The sequence below is a fragment of the Lagopus muta genome, chromosome 4, assembly GCF_023343835.1.
Source record: "Lagopus muta isolate bLagMut1 chromosome 4, bLagMut1 primary, whole genome shotgun sequence".
Taxonomy (NCBI): domain Eukaryota; kingdom Metazoa; phylum Chordata; class Aves; order Galliformes; family Phasianidae; genus Lagopus; species Lagopus muta.
The window spans coordinates 43,192,876-43,216,744 of NC_064436.1; the positions used below are offsets into that span (position 1 = coordinate 43,192,876).

At 37.2% G+C, this 23,869-nt stretch overlaps 1 protein-coding gene across 16 annotated transcripts in view; it reads right to left on the reverse strand.

Annotated features, from left to right (window-relative positions):
* PCM1 (pericentriolar material 1) overlaps positions 1–18,297 on the reverse strand; it is a 39,097-nt gene extending 20,800 nt beyond the window's left edge. For 7 of the 16 annotated variants that reach the window (XM_048943058.1, XM_048943066.1, XM_048943057.1 and 4 more), the window contains exons 1-14: positions 13,679–13,795; positions 12,891–13,136; positions 11,588–11,860; positions 10,874–11,044; positions 10,562–10,678; positions 7,415–7,592; positions 6,077–6,186; positions 5,566–5,782; positions 4,136–4,334; positions 3,671–3,847; positions 2,817–2,974; positions 2,391–2,605; positions 675–826; positions 464–593 (exon numbers count right to left, since the gene is read on the reverse strand). In XM_048943058.1, coding sequence (XP_048799015.1) covers positions 464–593; positions 675–826; positions 2,391–2,605; positions 2,817–2,974; positions 3,671–3,847; positions 4,136–4,334; positions 5,566–5,782; positions 6,077–6,186; positions 7,415–7,592; positions 10,562–10,678; positions 10,874–11,044; positions 11,588–11,860; positions 12,891–13,136; positions 13,679–13,774 — 2,439 coding nt within the window. In that variant the 5' untranslated portion in view covers positions 13,775–13,795. The other 9 variants (XM_048943073.1, XM_048943068.1, XM_048943071.1 and 6 more) reach the window with 7 other exon arrangements.
* Positions 18,298–23,869: the final 5,572 nt, after the last annotated feature.

Below are 23,869 nucleotides of genomic sequence, written 5' to 3' on the forward strand. Positions count from 1 at the left end.
TTCATATGAAATCATCTTCAAGGAGTATGAAAAAAGTACAGTACTGCAGTTCAGTTTGAATACAACAAAGTGTTGATCATGTTTATGAGACACAGTATTGTTTGACAGCAGCAGAACAGGCAAATGACTAATAAGAATGAAGATGCAGTGACTAGCAGATACCGTAGACAGACAAATTCCAAACTAAAAATAATATAGAAGGTCCTCCATTTTGGAGACTTTAACATTGCAATTTTTGAGGACAAAGAACAGTGAAATTAGAGTTTGATATAACAATCACTGAGCAAGAACTTCAATGGAACTAGACAGCCAGAGCTCTTTTCTAGCTTGAGAAATCCAAATTCTTAATGTAGAACACAATTGGTAACAAGTTTTTTAAAGCAAGTTTTTTTTACTTGGGAAAAATGGCGTGAAATAATGTTTCACTCTTCAACAGCCTAAGAAAGAAAGAAAGTCTACCTACTTGAAGATCAGGACAAGCTTTCTGTAACACTTCAATTTTTTCTTGAATTTCCATTAGTTTTCTTCTTTCTTCTTGTAGCTGCTTAAGTTCCTGCTGCTGCTGCTGAAGTTTAGCTTCATAAAACTTCTCTCTGCATGGATACGTTACCCACATATTACTTGGCAAGAAGTCATCTAAAGAAAGAGTCTACGGTCCTCAGACAAAGACATACCTTGCTTTTTCATTCAGTCCTACATCTTTTTGCAACTTATTGGTACTAACTCGAACATTGTTCGGTTGTTGCTTTCTCTCTTCCATCTCACCCAAAAAGTCACCCATGTTAGATGCATTTGCAGTGAGTACTTGAGGTTCTGGATCATCATCCTGAAAGGAAGACAAGAAAGCAATCAGACTATTTTCAAACTGATGAACTGAATATAAGAAGTTCATTTTATCAAAGCAATTCTTTTTCCCCTAACTAAGTAGTCTGAACATCCTGCCGTTCAAACTAAAGAGGTCATTGTCTTCGTGTTACCCTGACTTAAAGCTAATTTAAATTATCTTAATAAGACAATTCAAAGTTACAAAGCTCAAACTGGTGAAACTATTGATATAAACACAAAATAACACGTGCCTCTTTCTGGGAGCCTGAACCACTCGAATTGTACTTTACACCAATGACTGAGAAGACAGAAATACATGAGCACATCAAGAAAAAATAGTGGAAGGAGAATAGAAGACAACTGAGGTGAAGACTCTTAATTACTATAATAATAATAATTACATATAGTATTATTAGCTTAAAATAAAACAAACTACTCTGAAAAGTGATTTTTTTCAAATATTTTAGATACAATTTTCTGCAAGGTTTCCTATTCCATTTTTTTGTTGTTACAGCTTTTTCATTTCAAGTTCTCAATTAAATCTCCAAATTCTTGTAGCCACAGCATTGTTCTTTCAACACAACCTTTCCGAATATAGAACCTGCTGAAAAGATCATCACTGCCTAAGCACAACGTAGCCATCCAAATCTACAACACTATTACTAAGCACAAAGGTTCAAACCTTTCAAATATGTAGACTGAACGTATGTTTCTGTGTTTTCTTTTTAAGATGCTGTATTCTGTTTAATTCTGACTTATAACACTATACAGATAAAAATCTTTGTAGTGGTCATAAAAAACAAGCCCAATCCAGACACGGGGAATTTTGACAGCAATGTAGTCTCAAAATAGCTATACATCATCTATATTGCTACTATTATTAAAAAAAAAACAACCATGTACTAAAATTGATTTTACAGCTCTTACAAAAAACCTTTACAGTCTGTCATACTTACATACACTCAGTATACAGACATGAAATTTAAATCTTTAAATCCAAGCTTTCTACAGAGATAAAAGACTCAAGAAAAGCTTTTTTTAACAAAAATAATGAATATAAAAAAGACATTCAAATTAAAAACACTGTCAAATTTATAGCTGGCTCTCAAAATCCTTAATAAACAAGTTTCCCAAACATCTCAGTTCCAACATACTGCAACAATTCAAATAGATCTGAAGACTTTAATCAAATCCGATATAACACTGCAAAACCTAGGATTCCAAAACTAAAACAAACATCCATAATAAGTTAAAAACCATAGATCAAAATAATTTAAAGAATACTAGACTTCCTGTTTTGTTTTGTTTTTGTTGGTTTTTTTTCGTTGTTCATAAAAGCCAGTGCCAAGATAAAGTGTTACAGTCATTCTTGTCTTAGATCAGCATCCCAAGAAAATTCCAGATTTGAACTCAGTGTCACCTTCAACTTCAGACAAATCAACTATTGTCTCCTTTTTCCCAGTCTATCCTATATTGTAGACTAGCAGAATTTTTCCCCACTAAAAGTTCCACACTACATGAAATAGAGTTACATTTTCATGCACGGATTTATAGTCATAGAATACCTGCACCATAGCAGCAAGGTTTTGCAACTGTCGAAGTTTCTGCTTTGCAGCCATAAGCCTATTGATCTTCTGCTCAAACTCAGCATCTCCTGCAACATCACCCAGGCTGCTTCTGTGACTAGATATGGAATCTTCACTAGCTCTATCTTCTTCCACTTCATCATCGTCACCTTGGGGTAGGTCAGTATCTTTGTCATCCTCCCTATTATGACAGTCTGGAGACGTGGAGAGGGAAGAGGGGAGTAAACAAAACAGTATGAATTACGTTACTGAAATGCCTACTTTTATTTAATTACTACACTTCAGAAAAATACCAGCCTACTGTTAAGACTTGAACACTTCGAACAAAGTTCTCCCAAATGTTGCATGGCTATCAGAATCACAGATGCACTAAGACCTAAATTATTAGAAGATTTTAGAACATACCTAGAGTAGAAGATATTTTTAGAGTCCTTATATTAGCAGCAGATCGATTATTTATTTCACAGTCTGTATTAAGATGTCTTCCATCTCTGTTATTAGTTCCACACTGTACATTTGAGTTGCTATTTATTTCACTCCAACTACTGATTCCTTGAGGGTTTCTAGGGTGAAATGCATTACTCATGTTAGCTTCTTAAGAATTGGTCTTGATGGAATACTACTTCAGCCATTTTACTGACTCACTTTTATGAATGTCTTTATTTTCTTAATCCTTTGGAATTAAAAAAAGAAAAAATCTCCTAAAATTCACTTGCAAAATTAGCCCAGACATTGAGAATTCTCAATATCCATCTCTCATACAGACATGTTTCCCCCCCAAAAATAGATAAATATATGAAAATCAGAAGCAGCTACAAACTATTTCCCTACTCAAACTGCAGCAGTATCAGTCTACAAGAGGATTTCAAGGTGTACGTTTCTACAAATAGCTTTGTATGATTCATCACCAGGTTAGCATTGATTTCTGCAGAGATGCACACAACTATCCTATTACTATAGCTCAAAATGACTCTATACACTGAAGGTTGCTTCTGCTTGAACTTCCTAGCTCTGGGACTGTTCATCTTCCAGAGGAATTTCACGCACATTTCAGTACTTGAGCCTACAGATCAGCATTTGCAATAGAATAGGATCATTACTAACCTGTGTAAGTTACATAAAAATAACCCTTACAATAACTTTTCCAAAAATTTCATGTGAAAAATGGATTACTTCTTGTTCACTGAAATCTTGCATTGCTTCAGGAAACCTATGACAACTTAGCTACAAAGACTGAGGATGACAAAATATATAATAACCTAATATTTGTAACAGGCTGTGGATCCCCATGTTCAGAATCACTTCCTGAGTCCTCTGTTTCTTCCTCTTCCTTAGTGTTTTCATTCACAGCATCTGTCATCATATCAGATGTTTGCTCATAGTAGTGAACTAGCTCACGTAACTCATTCAGTCTCTTACGAACCTCATTTAGCTTCCTGAGGGGAAAAAAAAGAAAACAAAACACAGGGCAGTATTAATTAAATCTATGGAAATTGAGAAAATAGATAGGTACATTTATAGTTCTTAACATTTACTGTAATTTTTCTACTGTAATAAACTTCTGCCTGAAGCTAAGGAGCATTTTACTGTCTCAGACCATTTACTAAGTAGCCTGTTAAGTAAATTAAAACACAAAACAGTTTCTTAATACAGAATTTACTACAACACACCTAAAACTCAGTGCTAAAAAACCACTAAAGCAAATAAATAAATATTTTTTTTACTGAAGCTTTTCTGTTGGATTTAGATTGTCATCCTCTTCACTCTCATTCTGAGAAGCCAGGGAATCAGGAGGATAGGGAGCAGATGCCAGACTATTTGATTCACCATTGATAACAGTTACTATGCCCACAGGAGCGGAAGCAGCTGAAGTTGTACTTCTTTGGTCAATACTCCTTTGAGGAGAACTTGAAGCTGGAAAAACTACAAAGAAGAAACATACCTCTTGAAAACAGCATTCAAAAAGGAACCTACCTAACCAAATTACATTGAAAGGTAATTACAGAAAATATTAACAGCATTCATAACAGCAGTTAGCACCTTCTTTTCTTTGAGGAACAACTTCTGCATTAAGTTTCACGACAGGCAATGCTAATCAAAATAGGCAGCTTCCATAAACAATACTTAAGTCAGTTCTTTTTAGCTTTATCAAACGTTAAGTGGAAATTTTCAAGCTGTCAATGTGCCCAAAGAGTTCTTTTAAGGACTAACTTATGGTTGAATTGCTTTTGATGAAATTTAATGTTTAAACATTTAAAATGATGAAGAGTTCTAGTAACTTTCTTTCCTCAACTGGAAAGCTCTTACAGCCACATGCTTCAGAACACAGCCTTGAGATATGCTTACTTTATCCAGCTATATAAAAATCATAACCAAATGCACTCAAACGGTGCACATTAAGTACAGGTAAGAAGAACGGCTTTTAGAAACGTAAGCATCAAACCAGTCTGCTCTTCTACAGGAGCAAGCTGGAAAGATTAGTTTCTTAATCAGACTACCCTATAATTGCCTTTCACCAATTTCCAGCCATAGAACAAAGCTTCACCAGGGCAAATGCAAGTCTAGAAACAGAAACATATAGCAAACAGTAGGCCCACATGGGAGACTTCAAGAATAGAAAAATCATCTGAGGACAGGCCAAAACAGCCAGTCCATTCAGACAGCTGACTTCCTCTGGCATGACCTGACATTCAAGTACATTCCACTAGTGGATAAGAAAGTTCTTGGACAGTGGAAAAAAAATAAAAATCAAACCCCACCATGCAGTAGCATTATTAACAACAGAAGCACACAGTACATAAATACAGAAGTAATGTGATAATATATAGATCATTCTCATTCTGATTTGTGCAGTGTATTATATGAAGTGTCACTGATAAGCCTTGGAAAAAAAAAAAAAGTTATCACAACCTCACAAATCAACAGCAATAATGTTACAATGTGTAAGTGCTATCTATTTTGCTTGTCAAGCTGTCCAGCAAGTATGAAATATTTACTGCACTAAAAACCAGGTATGCAATACTGCCCGCCCCATCACAGCTTCATCACAGGGATCATCCATTAGCCAACTGCAGGGCCACCTTAAAAACATACATGCTGTGTGTTTTTAAACCTGCACTCTTGAAAATGGATAATTCTGTTTAAAAAAACTTACAGGAGGAATTATTTAGATGTTGGTCACGAAGCGTATGCAGTTCTCCTAACAGTTTATCCATTTTTTGCTTTTTCCCCTGCAACATTCTCATCTTGTTGAAAAGCTGTGCCTTTTCATCTGACCGGTGTTCTGACACTGAAGAGTTTCGGCTTTGTGAAATCTCTCTGGTAAGTGAAAGACTTTCTGCTTGCCTTCTATTGTCTGGTACAGACTGAGTCTAAAAAGAATAACTTCATTTCATTCAAAGCACCACAGGTAAAAAGCAGAATAAACTCTAACGAACAAAAAGGCCTCTTATAGATTTGATAAGCTCAGCAGCAGAACAAAGAACTTCATCACTTAGCTAATAGATAACCCTCAGGAACACAGAGATGCTGAGCTTGCAGGTTTGGAGGAACTCCAATTACTCTACCAGCGGAGGAATAAAAATAAAAAGACAAATATTTAACTGTTCAAAAGAATAAGAAAAACAGACAATGGTGGAACTTCAGTGTGTAACACAAAGACTGACCTGAGAATCATGAAGTTGGTTATGAAAGCGCTGAATTAAGTCAATTAATTCTTCATTCAATTCTGATGTAAGGCTTACTCCAGAAACACTACCTGTTGTCTCTGTTACAACTGGGCATGAAGAAAAAAGCAGGAAAAATGTAAATACTTGTTCACAGAAACAAAATAAAGACCATTTGATGAAAACACTTTGTTCTGTGAGCATTCTGAACCTTAAAGAAGGGTTTGTATTTTTTGTAAAATTTAAATATCAATGCTTATATTTCTACAAATTCAGAACTTAAAATGTAAAAAAAACCAAAGCAAATGTTACAAGAACTAGTTTTCCAGCCTGCCCTCTAGTTAAGCTTTATGACAACTTTTATGAGGAAGAGGCACACAACTCTAGCAGCCTAACTCCATGCAAAGACATAATTTCTTAGGCCCACACACAACTCTGATTACCTAATTCCCAAAGAAAATACAACAGCATTTGTGAAGGAGTGGAAGAAACGATGTTACATGCAGAACTCTAACTGAAGTTGAAAGAACTAGACTGCAACAAACAGGTCTAAGACAACTCATATGTCAACAGCACACCAACTCAAATGCAATTCTTTGCTCTTTGAAGACAGAACTTTTGAGAAACTCTGCTGGCAACCTTTAGGCATATCACAGAGAAGCCTCTGTCCAAAAGACAGGTTTTAAAAAGCTGGGAGTATATGAAGACCTATTAGAAGAACGCTTTTAAATTGAAGGTCATGTCATAATGGTGGCGCTCTATTGTCAAAAGCATCCCACAATTTTAGAGATCTATTTTCATATTTGCTTGTGTAATTGCTACAGTAACTTCCTCCTTTTCCTGAGTAACCCATTAATCTATCAGTGGCTATTAAATGGTCAAGAAGCCACCCATTAAAAAACAACAACAAACAAACCAGAGCAACACAACCAATCAAACAACAAGAGAGCAAATAAAAGCTTCAAACTACTAATTGCCTATGCCCAGAAGGTTGCAGCAAGGGAGACAACACCCTCTATATGCTCCAGTTTCCTACGAATGCCTTAACACATTAACAGAGACAAGAGGCGGACTCCTAACCTGACGTGGCAGTCCAATTCTTAGGGAAAAAAAAAATTAGGATTTTACAAGTAAACAACAGAAATCAGCTGTGTCATTTTTAACTGACTTGTCATTTTACAATATTATTTAAAAAAAAAAAAAAATACATTAAATTATAGCCTTGCAATAAGACTTCAAAGAAGAGAATTACTAAAGAACTTTTAATATGTATTCTACAATTCCAGCATTAATCATTCAATTAGCAAGTTAAAATAACTATTAGAGATGCTTTCATACCAGACTCATCCACAACAGCAACCGCTTGCTCTGCTTTATGCTGCAAAGCAAGAAGAGCTGCCTGTCTTCCTTGAAGAGCCTTCAATTGTTCCTGCTGTTGTAGCATCCTTTTCAATAAATCGTGCTGCTTCTTTAAGTTCTCCAACTCCTCTTTAGCTTCCTGTTGAGGATCTCTGGCCTGCAAGATACAGAAGAACATTACCATAACCAGGATAATTAATCTGGAAAGTACTGCTGCTAGAGGTATCAAAACAAGCAAGAGTGTAACTGAATCAAAGCCAGGCAAGAGTTAAAGGTGAAACTGTTTCACTTTTCATTCCTCTTCATCAAGGAGTTTTAGACATAAAGTAAGAAAAAAACCTGTATCATCAAGATACGCTTACCACTCTCAGGATTACGTTTTCTTCAGAAACAGTCAGCCATTTAATACACCCCAAAGACTAATCTAAGCATCCCTCTGTCCTTCGAAGCATCAATTCAGAGCAATACATTAATATAAGAATGCTAAAGCTAAGCAACATAAGGCACAGCATCATGCTGTTTCAAATGATACAAGACTCCAACTACTTACTAGCTTAAAATGTATTTAAAGTAGAAAGTTTTACATAGTTATTCTGTTTGAACGTATAACAGGTATTCACTTTTGTACTCAGTATTTTTGGCATAGGCAATAAATCACTTTAGACTTAGGTAAATCAATTTCAAAACAAGAACTCCCTCTATAACGTATTTCCAAGCACGTGGAAACAAATCTGAAGGAATGGAAGCATGCTGTATGGTTAAAATACATTAGAGAAAAGTTACTTTCTGGGGCCCACCTTAATTAATAGCTGGAAATTTGTCTCAAAACCTTTTCAGGAATTAAGTGTTTTAAGGAGACATCCACTGGTAAAGGTCCTGCTTCTGTTTAAGTTGATTTATCATATTACAAAGACAAAAACACTGAAAAGATTGCCTCCTTTTGTTAAGAGTCAACATAAACACAATATTAAAAGAATGAACATCTTTTCATGCAATGCTGATTTCCTGAAATAAAAAAATTCTCCCAGTGTGAAACAAATCCAGCACTGAAAGTCAGATAGAAGCATGTGTCTTATTAAATATTTCTGGGCAAAAAAAGAACACTCAGCTTCCCAGAAGATAAAGGACAATACAACCAGATTTCAACACTTCTCAAGGAAGCGTCAATACAACTGGAGCTGAACATTCTTTCTAAATTCTTATCTTACATATATATAGCAGTGAAAAGGGAAAATAGAGTACAGAAAAATGAAATCAACACAGGAAGAAGGGGAAGAAAGGGAAAAGCGGTATGTGCCTCCAACTTTCACTCAATTGCTAACTCAAACACCAGATTTACCTGTGTTCATTAATAAACAAAAAACATTTTTCAAGCCTAATATTTCTACATTTTGTTTGATTAATATTTGATTTACATGTTTTGCTGTTCTGTTTCTAGGAAATCAGGAAGAGCCACCTAACATCACATAAAATCAGAACACCTTCCCCACAGCTGATATAGTTACGTGTTATAGGTATTATTTTCTCTGTCAGTATTAAGACTTCAGAAGAGAAAGTTGTCAAATACCTCTAAAGAAAACAGCTCCAGCTAAAGAAAATCAGTGGCAAGACGAATGAACACAGGTAAGCAAGCCGAATAGAAACATTTACTGTAACAAATACATTTGGAGCAAGTTAACAAGGACAAAAATGAAAGAAAAATCGGCATGTTTAAATCCTGATTTAGAGACTAAAATACTATTTTTGAAGAGCAACTTTGAAGGCAATCCATGTTTTTGGCTCTAAATCCTACAAGGCCAGAGCAACTCAGACACTCTTCCCTTTCGGGTTTGCTGTAACATCAGCATCTGTAACCTGTTCTCGTGAAGCTGAATGCCCCTAGTTTGTTCTCAATGCAGGGACAAGTGCTCATACTAGAAGATTCCCCCTCTATTAAATAGTTAAGCATATTACATTTTGAACACGTGCTCTGGCTTAACATGCATTTTTAAACTGCAAACGTATCCACTTCTATCTTGTCACATATTGAAAACCACTATCAAATAAAACCTACTAAACAGCAGATAGCTCCAGATGGAAATCAGCCTTATAGAGCAGGAGCATTCATTCTGCATAAAAGGAGAAATTAACTACAAAATGAAGTATCAAATAGAAAACAAACTCCTTTTTTGAGGTGAAGAAAAATGCAAGTTTTCATGCATCTATCTTAAAATTTGTACCGGTCCTTTTCTACTTTTTTTTCCGCCAAGATTTTATGAAGTTAAATGCATACACTCCATACATATAACTGTACTTCTCTTACAGTGACAGAGTTCTTCCAGAACTAAACATAACTACAAAGACTCCTTAAGATTGTATCTGCTGCTTTTGCACCAAGCACTTCACTTACCATTTGCAGAGCACTCTGAGTACTAACTAGCTACAACAGTACCAACTACTAATTCTCCTCAGAAAAGTACTGAAAGATGCAATACAGAAGTTGCTGTTAAAATGCTTTCTTATCTAGAACAAAAACTGCTTGCAATGCAAAGACTCTACAGATAGGAAAGGAGATGGTCTGTGTACTTCAGAACTAATTCAGAATATATTTTCTAAAAGGTACCCACCCCTCCAACTAAAGGAAAGAAACTTCTGAGCTAAGCCAATACCTCTACCATATTACTAAAAGGACACTTAACCAATGGCCCACTAATAGTTCATTTATAACCCTCTCATCTTACCCAACAACAGCAAGATTCCTTATCAACAGAAAAACTTAAGAGATGAAAAGATGCATAGAAAATTATTCACTCCTACACTAATGTCATGCATGCATCCTTCCGCCAAAATACATATTTAACCTTCTAATCTACTTTTAGGAAAGGTTAAAGATTATCTTAAAAAATTCATCAAGAAATACTATGTTGTTTTGACAGAATCATTGTTCCCATGTATACTGAAAAAATCCTGCACACAGGGATACCTCCTGAACAGAAGGCTAAGGGATTTATTAACTTGAACTGCATATCATGTCACCACCACAGCAACCAAAAGAAAAACAAACAAACAAACAAACATAAAACAGCAAACACTCATAAGACTTCATTTCTGGCATTTTAATTACTAAATTACTAAAAGGCAGCTTACCATGGTATCTGATGCCTCAGCTTGCACATCAGTGTTTAGCGATGTGCTCTCACCTATAGAACCAGATCCCACAGCTGAATCTATAGTCCAAACACCATCATCCTCATTTTCTCTAGCCTGAAATATTTCAGTGGCATAAACAAAAAGCTATATAAATGGAGCAGTAGAAGTGAATTATGGAAGGTACTACATCTTATAAACCAGCACCCCTAGTAGCACCATCAAAACAGCAACAGTCAACTTCTTTAAAAAAATAAAAAATAAACTGAAGGTTACAGTGCAGAAACAGATATATTATGTTCTCAAACTTACAAGCATCTTTTGCAAAAATTTCAGATAGGATTTCTCCTGCTCTTTAAGGTGATCTATAAGGTGTGATAAACGCTCAACATTGGCCGATCTTTCATTTTTCTCTACAAGATCATCCCGCATGTAGCTGGCCTTAGCAATATAGTCGCGAATTTGAACTAGTCTGCTGACAATCTGTAAAGACACTGTAATTACTGAATGCGTTCAGCAACAGCTGTAAGGTATTTAATGCACAAAACAAGGTGAAAGCAACAGCCAAATAGCAATAATAAAGTGACACACTGTACTTTCAAAAATACAAGCACATTTATGTAAGTGGTTAAAAGATAAAAGCCTTTAAGAACAGATAAAAGCATGCATGAAATTGTAAGGCTGAAGCACAGGGCTTCTTGTTGACATCAGCTTAAACAGAACCAAGCTGATAGTACTAACATGAAAATACTCAACTATGAGACTATTTCTTAGAACTCTGTAACAGACAATCAAATACAACTTCTTTTACTTCCTTCTAATAATTAGATTTCCAAAGGACAATACATTGCTTTTGGTTTAATCTTTTTCTTAGTCTGCCTCTTAGAACTGTGGGAAGAATATTTCTAATACAAAATAAACTACAACACTCACACTAAAAATTTATAAAAACATTGAAAAATAATAGTATAACTGACACCATTTGAAGAGCCCATATCCCACAGACATTACAGGCTATACAAGTACCTGGCTACTATCCATAGTTGGTTCTCCTCTTCCATCTTCTTGAACAGACAGCTGACCATTTTGAAAGAAATCTTTGTTTAGAGCAGCTCCAAACAGGTCTTTGCATTGCAATGGCTCCCCACTTTCCTTTTTTTGGGAACCTGACACAGGATCTTTGCTTTTGTTAGTGTTTATCTGCAGTGACAAGAAGTTGAACGGTTTTTTGCTTTCATTAAGTTGACGTTTGTTGTTAGCAGCAGTCGCCCTGCCTTGAGAATCACTTCCAATGCTTCTCTATGAACAAAGAGAACAAAGAATAATTGTGTTTATTTGTGATCTTATAGTTCCCTCATAAAGTACTGACTTGACAACAGCTAAACAGTGCCGGTAATCTTTGTCATATAGTTTTCAGAGAGCAACCCACACTCTTGGAACATCTGAAAAGCAGAAGAGCTCTGTAATTCCACAGAGAGCTTAGCTCCTCATCCTTGCTCTGGCCTCTACCTTTGTTTTAGTGAAAAGCACCCTACTTCTTCAAGTAAATTTGAAAGAACACATACGTATTTAAGTAGCATAATAGCTTGTAGGATATGCTATCTCAAACTTTTCTTTAGAAACTTCTGAATAGCTACTTGATCCCGTAACATACATTTCTGGAGGAAGTTCTCCCAGGCTTTATATTCTAATGAATCACACTTCAAACATAATCATTACAACTCTAACAAGTTAATAACAAGCTTTGGCAAAGATTAACAAATTTCTATTCTGGAATTGTTAGAAATGAAACAATAAATTTGTGCTAACAAATTAACCTCTCCAACATATGGCATTGGACAAGAGAGGGCCAAACGTCAATATTCCTAACAAAGCAGTTAGAGCTAAAAAATGTGTGTCATACATTTCTCCACATTACAGAGGTCCAACTTCTACAGCTGCTCCTCCTCTGCTTAATCTGCAGTGATAGTAGTGTTCAGAGTCGTAAACTATGCCACTTCAGAGCAAACTTTCAGAATAAAATAACAGACTTTTAAGTGACAGACAAGTATGATGAATAAAAAATACTAGTTTGAGGAGATGAAATTTGTTGATATTGAGAGGAACAAAGTAAAGACAGCTGGGAGAGCCTAAGGCCCAGAAAAGCCAGGTTTCCGAACTTTCCTCAAGTTAAGAAACTAGAATTGCTATTTGGCTCCCACAGTGCATTTAAGCTATGCACTACGAAAGCCTACTTTATTTGTCTGACAAATTATTAAGAGATGAATGAACAACTTCTGTACTCACATATACACATATATGTATAGTGAAAGCTAGTGTTCACACAAACCTGATCCAGATCACTGAAGTTTATTCTTTGTTTAAGTCTTTCTAATTCAGCCTGCTCTGGAACAGACATCTGGGTCACATAGCGAGCATGAGGAAAAGTGTGAGGAGTTCTGGTCTTTCGTCGTCCCATTCCAGGTGAAGATTCTGGAGATATATCATTAGTAAGCCTCGTTTCAGCTTCTCCACCAAGCTTTTTCTTGTTTTTTTCTGATGATCTGTTTGCTTTTTTCTGTTGACTTCCCCAGTCCTTAAGACAAAGGAAAGGAAAAGAAGAAAACTCACATTTACTATCCACATAAACAAAAATTAAACTTCTAAATTTAGTGAAACAGAGTTTACTTCTATTTTAAAATCAAAAATCATAAATAAAAAATAATTTTTTTTGCCACTCATGTGAAACTTGTCAGGCAATTTCTAATCCATACAAGCTCATAATAATTTGTGTAAAATAAAGCCAAAATTCTTCTTCGGCAAATACTCTTAGGCAGTTTAGAACTTTTAGGAATAAGAGTTCTCAGTTTTAACAATACCTAGCGTGCTTGTATGTCTAGCTACTTTATTTTATTCAGAACACCTCGCATAAATACATTTATGGAGTGTACAATCTCTGCATTATACCTAACAGTTGCATACATATATCTCAATTACTTTTCTTGATTTCATAGATACTTAACTGAAAAGCTGTACGGACAGTGTTCAGTTTGGCACTGTTGCCTGCCACAACAGAATCTACTTGTTTCTTTCAATGTACCACATAAATCAACAACTGAGAGCTAAGGTGAATCATACCGTGTTGTTCAGCCGGTCATCAAGGCTCTCATTACTCCAGCTAGGCAAGTCCTGATCATTCATGCCTTCTTCAAAAGGGCTGCCTCCTGTTGCCATGACAAGCACCCAAAAAAGAATCTAAAAGAAACAGCTGAAAGAAATAAGCTGCATTGAAGTCAGTTTATGCAGAGTTTTTTTTGCACAGAGATTTCTGATATGACAATTACATATTCTAACAACCTAAACCTACTAATAAAAACGTAGTACAGATATTGTCATTAAACATAAAAGAAGTAGCTGGGAGGCTGCTGCAGATATTTTTTGTTCCTTTTGCACAGACATCATAATCTCCAGCTTTCCTTTATAACTCACTGCTCTTAGGAAGTAAATGTGTTTTTTTCTGAAGATCTTAATATCCCTCACTTCAAAAGTACCCTGCAGAAGTCCTTGCAAAGATTACTTTGAGATTTATCAAGCCTGCAATTCTAGGTCCAGTGACATCTATTTAATACCAGGCCTCCAAAATTGCTCACTTTTGTTGAACTTCGACATTTTTTTTCAATTTTAAGATGCTAACAGCAAAATACTGAAGGCAATATTTGCTGATAAAACACACAAGAAGCAGACATCAATAAAAGCATTCCTACTTTCCCTACTAAAAGTTATTTAAGCAGGGTGTGCCATACTACTTACACACCAGTTTCTAGCAAAAACAAAATAGTTTTCCTACAACTTTGATTTTCTCTTTAACAGTGTATTTCTGTGCAGCAAAAGGAATCTGTTAGTTTTGAATTTTTCACATTTATTTCCAGTTTTGACGCAAATAGTGAAGTTGTTTAAGCTGGAAGACCAAAAACAAAGTATTCCTTTGTAGTGAAGAAATTAGCTTAGGCTGCTCAATAGCTGTACCCACCACCAGGAGGCAATAAGAACTGTGAACTTTAACTGCTGCTAACACAGCTCTACTGTGCTACAAACTGGTTCTTTGTAACATCTGTGTAACAGAAAGTTCTGTTACAGACACAGAAGAAAAACAGTCTTGCAGAAAATTACTTTCTCAAAGTAAGCTTAACTATGAAGTTGGAACATAATTCTAGCTTTGCCTTTAACTGGAAAATGAAGAAAAACTTTATTTCTTTGCATTTTACTGCATCTTACTTAGTATCTGCATAATCAAACCCAGGAAAAAAAGAAATAATGAAGCTTAAAGGCACGTATCTTGTTTAACTCTTACAGCATTTCACCACAATCCCACAGTACAGTCCTTCAAGTAGGTTCAGTTGTACAAAGCGGTATTTTTATGCAACCACAACCAAACACCGGATCACGAAGGAAATGGGATCTACAAGGTACAGCCATTCTACCATAACATCTGCAACTGGCAGTGGATCAAACTCAGCCATGCTAACAGGTAATAATTAGCTTCTACACTCACTATCAGAATCACAGTGCACATATAATTAAGTCTGCTACTTTGGAAACGCAGATCTGCTCCTTACTGTCCTTGCACATTCATTCAGAACCCTTTTTTGCTTGGACTTGCTAACTTCTGTGATGAAACAATTAGAGAGTTCCACCTACGAACTAGCCAACAAACTGGCCAACAAACAAAATCTGAAAAGGAGAAAAAAAAACCATGAATTTTGAATCAAAACGGCTCCCCCATCTGGCTAATCAAACAGCTGCATATGCTCTGGCTGTTGGCTCAAGGAGAGCAGATAGAAGCCATGCCATCAGTAGGAGCAAAACATAAGGTAAACCTATAAAACCACACATCCTATGCAATTTTCACTCAGGGGAACTGCCAAATTAATTCAGAAAATAAAAACATGATGTTCTTTCACATTTTTCATGTAAAAATGCAAACATCTTATGAGAAGTTCACAGGGAAACTCTTCCACCAACACAAGGTGTACAAGACAACCATTCAAAATAAACCCATAGTTATCAATAAGGCTTATTTTAGAAAACAGCTATGCCTTTCTAAGAACTTTTTTATTACAGAAAAACCATTCAGCTGCACAGATGTGCAAGACCCAACATTTGAACAGGCACTCCGTGATGACCTCCACCACTAAGCATAATGAGTTCATCACGACGAGATTAGAGACCATCTGGGGTTACATTCAAATTCAGTAAGCCACTTCCACATAATACTGTTATATAATTCTCCTAAAACTGCAGTAAAATAATTTTCTCCTACTTTCCACTGGAAAAAAAAAAAAACTCAAAAAAAAAAAAAAAAAAAAGAAGTGAAAATATTAAGCTTCATTTAATACAAAAAATATTCATATTTATTTAATCTAAAATTTTCACAAAAAACTATCTTCAACTATCTTTGCTCCAGGTATCAGCCTGGAGAAGATAAGGCTGTGGGGAGACCTCATAATAGCCTTCCAATATTTAAAGGGAGATTATAAACAGGAGGGAAATCAACTTTCTACACAGGTATAGTGACAGAACAACTGGAAATGGTTTTAAACTAAGGAGGGGAGATTTAGATTCTATGTCAGGCAGAAGTTTTTCAGTGAGAGGGCGGTGAGGTGCTGGAACAGGCAGACTGCCCAGAGAGGCTGTGGATGCCCTGTCCCTGGAGGTATTCAAGGTCAGTTTGGATGGGGCCCTAGGCAATCTGATCTAGCAGATGGCACCCCTGCCTGCGGGAGGGGGTTGGAACTTGATGATCCTTGAGGTCCCTTCCAACCCAAGCCATTCTATGATTAATTCTAGAAGAAACACTCTGAGTAGTTTTCTCAGCATATAAAGGTAAGGTGCATGCCAATGTATCCCACTATATACAGCTCAAAAATCACAGTAACCTTACTGCTTCCAGCAAGTGGACTGTAAGAAAAATGTTTTAACTGCACTGCGCTCTTCTCAGACAAGAAGTCTCTAAACATTGTTACTATCGTCTGGGATATTCCCAAACAAGTTATATACAAGGAAACTTACATTCACAGAGCTATGCTGATATTTTCTCAATGCAGTAACGAATCAAAGAGGTTCAGCTGGCTTTCTTCTGGGAGATGAAGCTCTCACCTAAGCAGTGTTGTTTTTCATCCCCAACATATTTTACTAATTTGTGTATTGCCTTACTTTCCAGTACACCAGTTATTTCCAGATGAAATCCTCCTATAAACACTCTGGAGTCCTTCCATTGTTCTATTTCTGAAAGCAGCAATGCAGTAACAGTCTTAGCTCCTTGGACAATGAGGAATCCATAAGAGAGCTCACTCTATTTCTGCATGTACATACCTCGCAATATTTACCAGGGAGATGAAAACCCTTTCAAGTATGTTTACTACAGCAATGAGAAAATAGCATACGAGATTAAAGTCACAACATTTACACATCAAACCATCTACACAATTATAGTCACACACATTTTGCAATTTACAGCAATGTGCAAATTGCCAGAAGCATCATAAGAAGACATGCTAATATAATGAAAATACAGAAGACACGCAAGATTTTTTTTCTGCAGTGCATTCGCTGTTGGCACTCTTTCCTACTACAGCATTCATCTCAGTTGCAAGAGATGTGAGCAATACTCCCCTTTGTGCTCAGAAGCTTGAAAAGGCTAAATAAAAAACCCAAAGTCATAAAAAGCCATCACATAAAGATGGAAGATGATATCGAGTACATCTTAAACTCAGCTTTTTAGATACACACTCCACTCTGAGCACTGCAATTTAGCATTAAGTCATCGAACACACCTACACAGTACTGCCAACCGTGTAATACCGACACGCAGATGGCAGAGAAAGCTCTCTCCCGCACAGCACAGCCCACACGGAAGCAAGGAGAGCCCCAAACCTAATCACCCGGACCAAGGAAGGACTACCCGCTGCAGCAGCGCGCGCTCAGGGCCCGGTGGGTCCCGCCGTCACAGGCAGCGCAGAGCAGCGCTGCTGCTCGACGGCCTTCGTGAGGCGCGCCGAAGGCCTCCCGCTCCCTCAGCGCCGGAGCCCGCGGCAGCGAGGAAGGCGGGCTCTGCTCCGAGCCTCCGAGCCTCGGGCAAAGCCGCGGCCGTTGCCGACGCCCCGCCGGCGTCTCCCTGGAGAGAGGGCAACGCGCCTCTCCCCAGAGCGGACAGGCGTGCCCGACCTACCGCCCCGCGGGGTCTCCGGGCCCGCTATCTCCCCCCGGCCTTCGCCACCGCCCTGAGCAGCGACGCGAAGTCCCCCTCCTCGCCAGCCGACTCCTTCCCACACGACCCCGCGCCGGGCGGCCGCCCGAAGGCCTCCGAGAGGATCAGCTCACCCCGCGGCGAAGAGGAGGGCACCCGGGCCCGGTTTCTCCTCCACCGCCGTTCACCACTCCTGGGCTGCCGAGTCGAAGACTTCACCTTCTAGCCGCAAAGAAGAGCGGAGGCCGAGGGACTCACAGCGCTACCTCAAAGGCCACCGCCGCCATCTTGTTCGCCGCACCGCCAGGGGAACGGGAGGCGGCCCCCGCGGACGGATACACACGGTTACCTAGTAACGCGGCTCGCTCATGCCCCTCCGCGCTGCGCAAGCGCCATCTGCGCTGCACCGCGTGACGGCTGAGTGGCGTGGCTGGCACTTCCCGCGCTTCTACGAGTCTCAGGCCCGCAGCGCTATCGGCTGAGGACCGCCCTAGCGCACCGCTGCGGGAACTCCAAATCCCAGCATGCAATGCACGCTCCAGGGGCGCTCTCGCGCCTGCGCTATCCGGGCGCAATGCCTCCTGGGAGCTGTAGTTTTTTAGTCAGAACAGCTCTCAGGACCGTAACTGAATTAGCTCTTACCCAGCTCTGGCGGCCCGGGGGTTGCCCGCTGACGTATCTTGGGCACTTTTTGCTTCTAAAATACGAAAACGGTGGTGTACTCTGCAAGCGACTTTACCAGACTAGTAAAAGAATAACATCAAAACCACAGGCCGTGAAAAACGTCCAGGGTCCTTTTTCTTTGAGGCAATATCGACTTACAGAGTGTATTTCTGTCTGCATTTGTTTGGTCACCCGTAAGAATTCATAGCTGAAAAAATACAGCGGTGGAAAGGTGGGAATCCTTAAAATCCATCCCTCTTTTTCTGCTGTTCCTGCATTGTTATTGTAGTTGCTCAGCTACTTGCTTTAGTTCTTGTAGTTTGTAGGTCTGGGTTCTTAACAGTGTTCTTTGGGGGAAGGGGGAACATAGGGGAAAAAGGAAAAGGAATAATGAGTTTACAAAGTATCGCCTAAGCCGCAGGGTTCATTCTGGGCTAGAGGCATTTTACTGTTACTGCCTGGAAGTATAGTTAAATCCCCACGCATTATCATCTGCATGAATGTGTTTTGATCCAAGGGGGAAAATAGTAAATGACACATTAGTCTATAACTTAGCTATAACTTAGTAAAGGAACAAATTTTGTGAAATAAATATTTTTCTATAAATATGAATAAATAAATATATTTCTCTCCAGTAGTTGCCTGAGAGTTGAAGGAACAGTTCTGGACCATACGTAGTGCATGAAAGGTGAGTCAATCACAGCATTTTGCTCCAATTTCTACCACTGGCTACATGACTGTACATCTGTAAGTGAAATCACTTCAAAAAGAATCTGCAACAGAGAAACTCTACATGTAATGAATAGATGTTATTCAACTATATTATATTTCACCAATGTTCTTTTATCCTGGCCTGGGGTACCATGCCTGGATGCTCAGCACAGTACTGACAAGGCTGCTGTTGGCTTTGCATTGTCATGGTGGCATACCTCCCACTGACCAGCAGGGGGAAGCAGAATTTAAGAGAAAAAAAATGCCATAGTAGAATGACTACCATTGTATTTTTTTCTGCAGTTATTCTTAAAATACACTCAGATAAAAAATTGCAAGATAAGGAAAAACAAAAAAAACACAATAAATTAAATAGATACTAGAATTTACTGTGACCTAAATGTTATAGCTGTGTGTTTTCCCTTCCTTACAATTACACATAATATATCGATAGTGTGTCTCTTCTAAGCCCTTACAGGATCACTGTATTGATTTCCACCTGCCATTAGAATTATTTTTCTCTTCTTTTTACTTTTTTATCTCTCTTCTGGAATTGGCTGTGAGTTTTTTCTTATTTAAATAAGTAAATAAATCCAAAGAAATTAAACACTACCAGCTCCTCAACACCATTTTTTTTGTTGCAGGTGAGGGACTAAAAAAGGTATAATAAGCACTCAGGAACCTTAGATTGCACTACAAGGAGCATTATTTTAAGTTGTTCTCTGTTACAGTCCTAAAATAACATCTCAGAATTTGGACAGAACTGTGGACCAATACAATATGGCTTATAGAACGTTTTGTTAATTAAAAACAAACAAACAAAAAAACTTCTTTCTTGGGAAGTCCCATTTCTATGCTAATAAGCCTATAGAATGACACTAATTCCTCCTGCAAAGATTTCTGTTATAAGTCCTTCCATCAGCAGACGTGCTAATGAATGCACCCTCACAGAAACTGAATAAATTTTGTTTTGAGGTAACTTTCAATCCTAATTAAATTTGAGTGTCAGAGATGTGATTTTTCCTATATCTGCTATCCTTACCTTAATTTTACTTTATTTTATACTAAAGGGAAAGAAAGCAAACAAAATACATATGTGTGAAGACTAGTGACAATGAAGGTTAGAGTTCAACTGAGAGTGAAGAGATATGAAAATTGGGGAGAATTGTATTAAATTACATTGAAGCAAAGGCAGTAATTACCACAGCATTTGGTTCAAATAGTTGTCTGCTCTGATTATTCTGTCGAAGATTTTTTTTTTTTTTTTTTGCAAAAATGAAACTGGCCAAAAATGTCTGTATGCCATGAAATACGGCTACACACCATATATCAGACTACTGTACTGAAGTTATTTTTTCCTATTTTTGCATAACACTAGATTGGAAAGATGTTTTCTAGTTGTATAATTGATGGGGTGGAGACAAGATGTAATCAGTTTGGTTTTATTAAGCATGCTTATTTCTCACAACCAAAACACATCATGAGCACTGCTGTTGCCCTGCTTAAGCAGCCCTAGGAGAATACATGTGCTCATTTTCTGCTTTCAAAGCAGGCTCTATTACAGCCCATTTTGAAGATCATCTTAAAGGTCTCTGTAGCACAGAAACTAGCAAGGTTGTATGCACTGTTCCACTTTTAATTTCAGATCCAGTTTCACAAACAATCTCCAAATGAAGTGCTTAATCTGCACGTCCATCTTTGTGTTTACTTCAGCATTACTTTTGATACACTGTACTCTTAGTTATGACAGTCTCATCTACTTATTATGTTTGCTTCTGGTTCAGTAATAACATCTGCAGTTCATTCCCTGGATAGCAAAAGCACTTAAAATGGCTGTTCTGAAATGATAAATTTGAGTTAGGCATATTTGCAGATTCCTCAGACAAGTAAGTAGGAACAGCCTCCAATTCATAATATCTGGGATGGTCATTGTGCATTACAATACTGTCCAGGCTATTTAGATTTCTGGAGTCTCTATCTAAACACCTGCCAGACTGAAGGAAAAATGAAAACATAAAAGATATGTGAAGATAGAATGATTGCATAGCTTGGAATTACCACGTGTATTGCTCCATCTGAATTGAATCAAAGGACAAGAATATCCTTCTATGCTCTTACACTAAGATCTTCATCAAGTCACCTGTCAATCATATACTCTTCCACACAGCAGAGCTTAATTCATATTTGAGGTGTATAAAGATCTAGATGCTTGTTACACTTTAAACTTGTTATATATTCTATCTATGCTAATAATACTGCTGTTGCTACTATCTATGGGAGGAACTGCTCTTTTTTTTTTTTAGTGAGAAATGTTAAGGTTTCCCAATATTCGGAGTGTTATAAAATGTTTAATTACATTGAATTTCCATCCTGTCCATGGTAATGAAGGTTTGTTGCTGATTTCCATATATGTCTAAATTTTATACCTGTTTCTTAAAAGACTACACAAAATGAGGTTAATTCTTTAAAGACTGAGGTTTATTGTTGTGTACTAGAACAGTACATCAGAAAAATAGTTCATGCTGTCATTTCAATTTTTGGCCTCATCAGGGAATCACATTCATTATCCTTACATTTCAAATTCATCATGTAGTTACGCAAAACTTAGATCTGTTATTTACGTACTGTACAATGCAGTCATAGGTCCTGGTCACTCTGTGCAATTAATTTGCAGTGGATGAAACGTGTAGAAATTTATACATTAACTTCAGTATTTCTGAATATTCCATTGCTCTCAATGGAACTGTGGCAAGCCATTTTGAAGACCGCATGTTAAAAGAATCAAGAGCTGTTAAGTTTTTGTCCAAAAGTAAAGTATTGGCATGTAGCACTCTCATTCATCTGGTATTGAAAAGCAAAGTATTCATAAACTTCATGAGGGGAATAATTAACTGTAATGTATAAACAAATGCATTACATACCTTAGGTAGATAGGAAAGTGAAACAATATATGGCCACTGCCTGCTATAAAGACTGAGGCCTGTGGTGGACCACAGATTCAGGTAGCTTTCCTGAAGCCTGAGCACCACGGAAGTGGCATGGGATATTACTCATGGAACTGCACATCATTGGAACGAAGGAAGCGGAAGAGTAAAATACTGGAGGAAGGCAACAATTAGAGGAAAAATTTGTCAGTAGAGCAACTGTGGGAAAGAAAGTAATTAAGAACTCATGGTAGTGCCAAATATGTGGAGAATTAGAAGAGTGAACAGTGAAACTGAGTCATTTTGATGATGTTATGTGTATATATGCAGAACATCATAGGCTATCCTATAAATAGTAATCGCATCAAAAATGCCCATCATGAACACCTCATGAGCATGTCACTTTAACTTTGTATGGTTGTGTAGCTATTTTAATACTTTGATATAAACATCTTTCATGTGAATGAGTAGTCCACGTAAGAGAGATGCAGTCTTTTAACTGAGATTGCCTTTATGTTGTTCTAATTATTCCTTTGGAATTTTGAAGTGTTGAATAGCTTTAGTAACTAGGATCACTGAGAATATTAATGCTGAAGTTAGTATCACATTCTGTTTTTTCATGTGGCTCCAAATTAGCATAAAATGCCTAATAAGTATATTTAACTTCTAGAAATTCAGTGGCCATAACTTATTGCAGGCCAAACTGTAGTTTTTCTTTATTTTTACTCATTGAACTTGTAAGTTAATCTTCAGTAAATACAACCCAAGTGAACTGTTGAACAATCTAAAGTAACTCCACACAAATGAAGGCCATTATAATCACCTTCATCAATGGTCTCTGGAGAATTGGAGGCCACTTAACATGGCAGCCAGCTATGCAGATAGCCATGAGAAATAGAAATTTGTGTAAACCTCTTATGTAGCATTTTCATTTGTGGAATAAAATTACAACATGAAGATATAACAGTATTCTGGCAACTGGCACATTATCAATTACAGTAACTACTGAACCAGATTTAATTATAAACATGGGAGACAATTTTAGAGTTAGTCAATGGAAAAAATTGTACACTTACTATTGTAAAGGAGGCTACCTTTAAAAAGATAAACATACAAAGGAAAAAGTGCATAAAGCTGAAGTTGGCTTATCTTTGATTTCAGCTCTGTTTTAGTGAAAAAATGAAAAACAAACAAAAAATGGTTACACTTACACATTACTGGGGATAACAAGGTACCATGTTCAGAAAAAGCCTGTTGGCTAAGCTGAGAAACTAAACAGCCACTTAAAAGCATTTTCTTTATGCTGCTGTTACTGTTTAGAAAATGTGAAAGACCGTTTGCCCCTTGTTGGATATGTAATGCTGAATGTATGTTTTCAAATGTGATTTGAGTCAAACCTAAATGGAGTCCATCACACGTCTTCTATTTTACCCTTAGCATTAAACAAAACAATCCTGAGAAGAATACAAACAAATTAATTTGTAACAGATGGAATGGAAGTAGTTTTTTGGCAAGCACGATGTTACCACGTCATCGTTGTACAGTCTTTGACCCTCTCAAATTTCTCTGTGATGTTTGTGATTTAAAACTTTCCTAGATAAGAGTCAGTTTTATAAATAGCATTTAACACCTATATTAGATTTTATCATGGAAAATTGGTGACTCATTGTACCACAAAAGCTTCTCATGAGCTTGCAATTTCTTTTAAGACTGAATGATAAAAGGGTGATATGTAAACATTATCTATCCCATATTTTCTCATTTTATAAGCTGTTGAACTGCTAC